The sequence below is a fragment of the Danio rerio genome, chromosome 10 (genome assembly GCF_052040795.2).
Source record: "Danio rerio strain M-AB ecotype USA chromosome 10, GRCz13ab, whole genome shotgun sequence".
Lineage (NCBI taxonomy): Eukaryota > Metazoa > Chordata > Actinopteri > Cypriniformes > Danionidae > Danio > Danio rerio.
Window position 1 is genome coordinate 30,609,589 of NC_141030.1, and position 8,987 is coordinate 30,618,575.

Genomic DNA, 8,987 nt, shown 5'->3' on the forward strand with positions numbered 1-8,987 from the left:
CTGCATGGAAGTGTCTTGAAAAATATCTAGTAAAATAGTATCTACTGTTATCATGGCAAAGATGAAATCAGTTATTAGAAATTAGTTAATTAAAACATATGTTTAGAAATGTGTTGAAAAAAAATCTCTGTTAAACAGAAAATGTTGGAAAAAATAAACAGGATGGTAGTAATTCTGACTTCAACAGTATTTTTTTAATTGCTCATTTAGATAATTTAAAATTAAATATTTAATTATTCATTTTTCAGTTCCCGTTATCCTAACATGACTGAAGGAATATTCATCCAAACTCCTTTCAATTTGAAAGCATTATCCTTTTGTACTCTTACATATGAGTACATCATTAGTCTCAATTAAATAATTATTTTACAGTAAAGGAAAAACAGTATAGTTTAAGCTGACCTACTTAAAAATCTGTCGTAAAAACTTATAACTAGGCTATATTTTCCGAGCAATTTAAAAGTAGCCTACACAGAAACTGCTGTTGAAGTAAAGAGCACTATTGGGATCATTCCGATGCTTTTCAAACAGCTGTTTACACCTGAATGTCTGCATTTAGTTCATTGTGTTATTTTCTGTATGGTCTGAAGAGCGATTTAACACAACAACACCTAAAGCCACCGATTAACACGTTTTCACAGGCCACTCCCACTGTCCCAAAGCAGTTAGCTCACTCATAAATAACTTTCTAAACCAGAACAAGCAACAAACAACTGTAAACTACTGTACCAACTACAAGGATGGAAAGTTGGTGTTTAGGTGATCCAAAACCACGTAGGATGGAAAATAAAGATCAAGAGGAACAAGTTGGTATGCGCATATGTAAGTTTTTCTTCTGTTAAACAAACGGGTTATCAAACAGTTACTTGTTCGCATTGACGTACTTATCTGGTGACAAAGTCAGCCTAAATGTACACAAATTGGTTTATTAACTTGATTTAATTATAACTAATGTGAATGGTAGAATGTAGTCTTAAACAAGTTCTGTTGTCGTCTGCTTGATTTAAAGGGATAGTTCACACAAAAACGAAATTTTGCTGTAAATATTGAAAAAAATGAATTTGTGCATGTATAACCAAGGTGTGGATAAATGGTTTTTTTTTAATAAATTACTAAAAAAATTACAATTATACAATTATATATATATATATATATATATATATATATATATATATATATATATATATATATATATATTAGGGCTGCACAATATATCGTTGTAGCATCAATATTGAATTGTGCGCATTCGCAATAGTCGCAAAGATATGCAATGTTGAGTCTGAATTATAGTTGAGCAGGAGCTACAGACTTGTATTTAATCACCGTACTTATACAAAATTTATATAGTTTATGCAAAAACGTTTTTTTTACTTAGAATTTTTGTCTTGTTAACTTTATAGTTCAAATAGTTTAAAAGCAAAAAACAAGATTATTTTACTTCCCCACTGGCCGATAATGTTGTTTGTTTAAAAAAATAATTATAATTTTGACTTCTCACAGTGAAAACAAGACAATATTTTACTTACTCTAAGAATTTTTTTATATTTGGAGTTGAAACGAGACAAAACAAAGTAATAGAAGCCTTTTTTGTAATGCGATTATTTAATTTCTGTGCCTGAATACTGTTAGACTCCTCAGGAAACCATCTAATAGTACTATTCAAACTAACTTGTCAAACTATTCACATCACAGAAAAATAAAGAATCGCAATATCGGATTTTTCCAATATTGTGCAGTCGTAAAAAAAAAAAAAAATATATATATATATATATATATATATATATATATATATAAAGGGATAATTCACACAAAACTATATATTAGGGGTGCTTCGATTTTTGCATCTGATACTGAGTACCAAGTCTTTGTCATGGTGTTCGGCTGGTACCAATTCTGATGCTTCAAGCCTTATAATGCATGAAGCACGTTACATCTTAGTATGATACTTCAGTGGAGATCTCACCTTACCTAGGATAATAAATTAAAAATGATGCGTAAAATCCTTAAACATGTCTCTTATAACCATTCAGTGTGGACATGTCATGGTCAGGTTCAGTTTTACTGAAAATAATAGATAAAACAGTTACAAAAAATTGGTAAGAAAAATCACTAACAAAGCCATTTAGAAACTTTGTTCATGGTGAAAGAAAAATTCAACATGTCTTGAAGTTTGGAGCGCATATTTGATGCATAAGAAGTTAAAATGCACACCTAGAAAAATTACATCTTTACCTTAAGGATATGGATCTATAAACTACTGTTTATTACAATAAGTATATTATGATTAGTTATATTAATATGATAAGTTAGAAATATAGTTTTAGTTTTTTTCATTTCCCCAACATTTCCAACCAGGTTTTAATGAACTTGCAATATTGTTGGAAACAGAACTTTCAGTTCTGATTTTTAAAAATATTTCAGTTCTTAAATGTCCTCTGCTTGTAAACTTGTAAACAAACAATTGTGATTGGTTCATGAAATCGGCCAGATTAAAGAGTACCAATCGAGTCATGAAATGGGATCATCAGCCGATTCCGATCTCTCTGTATATATCTATATATATTATGCTTTGTATTATCCTAATATATATTTTATGTTTCTCTCATTATATGTTGTAGTGTTTACATAGCTGTGTATGTCTATCTAATGATAAAAAATGTATGTTTCTTATTTAAAACTTATTTAATTAATGAAAATGTTAGCAGCTACTTTAACAGTCAAATTAATTTGTGCAAGAAACTGAACATTGAAAGTAAAAGTTGCATTTATTATACTAATCGAACATACTATTGTAAATGATGTTCTTTGAATGGTCCAATTATTTCACTTCATTGCTCTAATAATGATAACAGACACCCACATTTTGGATTGCTTAAGCTAAATTACAAGCATTTTTACACTACTTTTAACCGAATTTTGAACATTGACAGATGATGTGTTTATTTTAGACTCAATCCTGGAAAATCAAGATCTGAATAAGGTGAAGAAGAATCTTTTGATAGACTCAGAGACCGAAAGCAAAAAAACAGAAGCCATAAAAATGTTCCTCTGCCCCCAGTGTGGAAGGAGCTTCACACAAAGACAAAACCTGAAGATTCACATGAGGATTCACACTGGAGAAAAGCCATTCGAGTGTCAACTGTGTGACAAGAGCTTCTCAGATCCCAGAAACCTCCGAGATCACAAGCTCTCTCATTCTGGAGTGAGAGCTTTTGGCTGCGATCTCTGTGGGAAAAATTTCAGGATTTCTTCTCACCTGAAAAGACACATGAGGATCCACACAAACGAGAAGCCTTACTTGTGCTCGATTTGTGGACAGAGTTATTCACGCATGGACCATTTTAAAGAGCACCAGAAACTGCATGCTGATCTGCGAGCGCATGTGTGCACTGAGTGTGGAAACTCCTTCAATTTGGCCAGTCATTTGAAGGACCACCAAAAACGTCATACTGGAGAGAAACCTTATAAGTGTTCACACTGTGGAAAAGGCTTCTCTCAGTCAGGATCTATGAGAAAACATGAGAGAATTCACACAGGATTGAAGCCATACATCTGTTCTTCATGTGGGAAAACCTTTACCCAGTCGAGTGCTCAACTGAAACATGTGAAAATGCATTGCCCGATGTTGTCGAAGGGGTAAATACAGTACACTGTAAAAACCAACAGAATAAAATGAGTGTAGTTAACTCAAAATTGACTGAAAGTTAATTCTACTTATTTAAAAAGAGTTTTGAACTCCGTGTTGAAGGTAGTGAGTTAATGAAATACCTCATTACATTAACTTAAATGGAGAAAGATCACAGTACTCATATAGATAGTTTTTAACTCAAATGGTTTGTAGCAATCAGTTTTCTCAAACGGTTTGAGTTGACTTGACTTATTGGGTTTTAAAGTTCTCAGTTGGTTTGAGTCCTCTTTGTTATTGGGTTTTATTGTTTTATTGTGCCCATTTAGTCCAATGGATTAAGTTCACGGAACTCATTAGGATCAGTTTTTGATGAAATGGTTTGTTGGAATCAGTTTCCTCAAATGGTTTGAGTTAACTTAACTTTTTGGGTTTTACAGTGTAATAATAATACAAATGTAGTTCCTATAGCTTAAAGGTAATGTCAAATCTTGCAGTAAAGTGTGTTTTTTTTATTGGTTTGGTACTGAAGATGAATTTATTCATTAAAATATGAAGTTAACGCATATAAGGTGCATATACCAGAAATGTACATTATCTGTCCTTGAAATAAACACATAAATACAGTGAATAAAAAGTATTTCATCCCAAAATTTTCTAATATGGACTGATGGTTTATTTATGTGAGTTGTTCTGTAAAGGAATATGTCATTCATTTGGTTCTCAGACTTTTGTTCTTTATTAAAAACATTGTCCTTGTCCTCAGCCCAATTGAACCTACAGCTTTAATAGTTTTGCTATGTTAAAAACTGTTGTTTAGGAAATAAATATTTCAGAAATAGCAAGTTTAAGTTGTTGTTGTTTACATCAATTGATAAAAAACATTAAATTATGAAAAAAGTCTACATATAAATACTGTTAATATATAACTATAATATATATAAAATATATCATTTTACAATTTCCCCATGCATGTTTCAGTCAGTCCTGTCACATTTGCATTACATTTAACATAAAATGTGTGCAATACACCTTTAAGGCCATAGATATTTACATTAGATATCACCTACCCTGTTGTCTATTGGAAGGAATTTGTCAACAGAGCTGCCATTTTAGTACAGGGGAGCGCTCCTTTGAAATGGATGCAGGACCAGGGTGCAGTGGAGGACTGGCCATCCAGAGCCAGATATATACATATATAGATCAGGAGTTTTCCTTGTGGTCAGTATAAAAATATTTTTGAAATAACGAAAATCATAATTTATTACTTTGTGTGCATATAAATGTATTATCCTCCCTCCCTGTTAAAATTGATTTAATCCATGTCCTGAAACACGCCCCTTCTCCTGATTTCACCTCTCATATTAATGGAGGAAGCCATTCGTTTGTGAATGAATCTCCATGAACAACTTGTTTACTTAGCTGACAACAATACAAGTTTCTAGCACCGCAGTATCTTGTTGTCATCTTTCATTTACATTGTTTGCTGATTGTATTTAACAAAACTAGCATAAGCCTAGAATTTAGTGCAAGTTGGTGCTACTTTGCCTTATGTTCAGTGCAGTAAGTGACTGTATTATCATCAATAACGTTACTTGTTTAGCACAAAAGTTCATAGCATTCGAAAACGTAAAAAATGAAATCTTACCTATGAAACATTTTGTGCTTAGTTTTCTTCGTTACTACACTCGTACACAGTGCTAAAGTCTAGCATCTTCACATTGGGTTTAGTCTTGAGTGTGGCTGAATGACATTTGTCCTTGAAGCACCAAATGTGGCGGCGCTACTGACACATGCTCAGGATCCGTATGCGATATCTCGTGTATATATGCTTTAAGGCTATGACTCAGAGGGGGCATCATTTGACAGACAAGAAGCTGACATTGATCAAGGATGTATTCCATCATTGAATTGTATGATTTTCTGCTTGTTTTTGTATGATTTTTTTGAGGGTGACAGGCTTAAATTAGCCCCTGTCACATTTTTTATAAGTGAAAATGTACATTTCTGATAGAATGTCCCATAATCAATGTGAATGTAGTCATGTGTGTTTCTATTTAATACCAAAAACAGAAATAAGGGCAGTAATTAATAGCTTAAAATGTGGGAGAGTGTTGCTTTTGTGATTGTATTGCACTGCAATATGGAGCAATTAAGTGATGTTAAATCAAAAATAATTTACAAATACTTAAAAATTAAATGATACAGATAACTGTATATATTTTAAAATATAAAATGATATAAGCAAATGATAGTATTTGTACCCAGCTTAAATGTAAAATAAAAGTAACCTGAGAGAGAGAGAGAGAGAGAGAGAGAGAGAGAGAGAGAGACCAGAGATTAGGCCTCAAAGAGCGCCAGATAGCAGTAGAGAAGATAGACTCCAAAGCAGGAGAGCAGCAGAGCAAGAAAAGAGACCAGAGCATAGTTTACCACCTATTTTGTAAATTGACTATGTGACCAAAGCCCAAATACTAAGACATACAAACTGACCAATCAACATGTGAACACATCATAAAAACCCCAAAGTCCAGACACATATTAACCATTCCCTGATTTTATCAATATCTGCCTTTGCCATCTGTATGAACCTTTTGGTGAAAAAGTCCTACAATCAAGTTAAAGGAATACTACACTATATTGAACTTAGGCTCATTTTTCAAGTCACTTAAAGACACTTAAGTCAGTTAAAAAGTTGAGTTTTACCATTCTTCAATTCATACAAATGATCTCTGGGTCTGAAGGTAATTCAGAATGAATGTTAGAATGTTAGAATGAATGTTGTGTTATGTTCGGAATGAAAACATTCACTGAATTAAACTGCTGTAAAAATGCATCACACACACATCACACACACATACATACACACACACACACACACACACACACACACACACACTGTTGAGAGCCATTTACAATCAAAACAAAAATTATTCGGACACCAGAAATAATGTTTGTGTTTTACTTTCACTAATGAGCACAGGGCACTGTGTAACTGAGGATAAATAAAGTAAACTGTGACATATAACAAAAAATATCCTTACAGTACAACTAACAACAGAAACTGAAAACACTACTACAGCAAATCTTGAAAAATATAGGGTAATATTATCAAATAACATTTGTCTGAATTATATTTGGTTGATTTTAATTCATTACATGCTGTGACTCGCTATTTAATTTATCTGACATTATCAAGATTAGACGGCACAGTGGCTCAGTGTTACTGTCACCTCACAAAAAAAAGGTTACTGGTTTGAGTCCCAGCTGGGCCAGTTGGCGTTTCTGTGTGGAGTTGCTGGAGTCTGTGTGCATGCTTTCTTTGTGTTCATATGGGTTTCCTCTGGATACTTCAGTTTCATGCGCTATAGGTGAATAAAACCAAAATAAACTAAAATGGCCGTTGAGTGTGTATGGGTATTTCCTAGTATTGGGTTGTGGCTGGAAGGGCATCCGCTGCGTAAAACATATGCTGGAATAGTTGGCAGTACATTCTGCAGTGGTGACTTCTGAAATAGAGACTAAGCCAAAGTAAAATGAATGAATTATCAAGATTCATTTGATTTAGTTTTTTGTCATATTTATTACAGTTCTCTAAAAACATACCAAGTACATCACTGAAACATCTGTCAACATTTGACTTACATAAATCACCTATGGTAGTAATGCATAACTTTTACATTGGTAGTAAAAAAGTAACTAGTACATAACATTTTTTACGTGTAACCCCTTTGTGATTCAAGAACCCCTAACATCATTCTCTAAAGGTGTGCGTAAACCACTGTAACCAGGTAGGCCTATATATAATTAGACATGTATCTTGCTATTATATGTGTCTTGAGAGGCCTGAAGAAATGGGTGATATGAAGGGCCCTTGAAGGAATGCATGAAAGGTTTTAACTGTACGGCTCCAACAAGATATAAACCATATGTGGAAAACAGTCATGAATACATGAAAAGTCTATAGAATAAGAAAAGGAGGAAGGAGCTTTAATTTGGAGTCTCAAATGAATAAGAACTATGAAAAGCATGTTAGACAGGACACAGATGTACTGGCCCAGGTGTCTGTAAGTTAGCCTCTTCTTTGTGTGGGGGTGGAGGTCTCAATTTGGTGTTGAGGTCATGGGGCAGGCTGTCCTGCAGTGGTGATATAACTAAAATTAGGCCTAAGTATAGAATTAAGATGAGAAGTCTCTGTAAAACAGTGCCACATTAGGCACATTACTATTAAAAAATAAAACATTTAAAGAACCCCTACTATGGGTTTTTAAAAATGACCTTCAATGCAATGTGTAACAAAGAATATTCAGCTGATGTTTAAATCTGAAAGTGCACCGAGTTTAAAACTATTGATTCATCTATAAAAAGTTGACTCATAGTGGTTCGAATAAATTGCCATTGTAACGTCTTTAACCGTGTTGGCATGACGTAGGTATGGAATTCAAACCCTGCCCAATGCGCAGACCTGGAAAAATTTAAACCCCCGGCCCCGCTCACAAACATTTTAGCAGATTCTGGTTGAATCAAGTCACATAGATGCTGTGCTCTGAACTGTGAGGGAAAGTTAGCGTTATTTGCCTTACCCAAAGTTAAGGTTGTGAAGAGTCAGTAGTTGAAGTTTATTTTTGTAAAAATAATTAAGTATTAACGGACTAAGTGTAAGTGCAATTAAAATGGTTGCCCCTTTGTTTTCTCTAGCTTGCAAATTGTGAAATTACGGGAGTTTTCCGGGAGAAATAACAAAACTGAGAATAGCGGGAGTTGGGTCTGAAATACGGGAGACTCCCGGGGAAAACAGGAGTGTTGGCAGGTATGCACACACATACAATCTGCACTTTGACTACTTCAAAATTGTTGATAAGCCGTGGTGGGCATTTCTCTCTGTCTCGCACTTAACGCAGTTGACCAATCACAACAGACTGGGTCATCGGACCAATCAGCGCAGATTAGCATTGCGCTAAGGAGGGGTTTGGGAACAAACGAATCACTAAACGAATCCTATGGGAGTCGTTGGGATAATTAGGTAAAAATAAATGCATATTATAAGACAATGAAATAGTTTTTTGACCTTACATGCATATCAGACTGTTGTTGGAGACCCCCAAAATATAACCTTTTATAATGCATAATAGGGGCTCTTTAAATTTTGATGACTGTGAAACTGTGGGTTCTTAAAAACAATTTTGTCATAGTAGAATTAAAATCTAGGAAGAATAAAAAAAATTCTAAAACTAAAAGCAAATACCTATACGCAGTGTGTTTGAAAATTATCATTAAAAACGGTTCATGTTCTTGATTGTTTAGTTTATAAAGTCTAAACTGCAGCAGATGGCACTAAACTCTTGCCAATGATGAGAATGGA

General features: G+C 33.8%; 1 protein-coding gene across 5 annotated transcripts; it reads left to right on the top strand.

Moving 5' to 3' along the window:
* Positions 1–701: 701 nt before the first annotated feature.
* Positions 702–4,469, top strand: LOC103911751 (uncharacterized). Of its 5 annotated transcripts, none has more exons than XM_087268781.1 (3): positions 702–822; positions 2,949–2,980; positions 3,059–4,278. In XM_087268781.1, exons 1-3 carry the CDS (start codon positions 741–743, stop codon positions 3,638–3,640), a joined length of 696 nt encoding a protein of 231 aa, XP_087124907.1. In that variant the 5' UTR covers positions 702–740; the 3' UTR covers positions 3,641–4,278.
* The last annotated feature ends 4,518 nt before the right edge of the window (positions 4,470–8,987 follow it).

Excerpts from the sequence above, each read along its gene's own strand:
- LOC103911751 (XM_087268780.1), top strand. The coding sequence starts at position 741 with ATGGAAAGTTGGTGTTTAGGTGATCCAAAACCACGTAGGATGGAAAAT. Across the intron at positions 811-2,948 it reads AGATCAAGAGGAACAAGTTG|ACTCAATCCTGGAAAATCAA; the intron begins GTATGCGCATAT and ends TGTTTATTTTAG.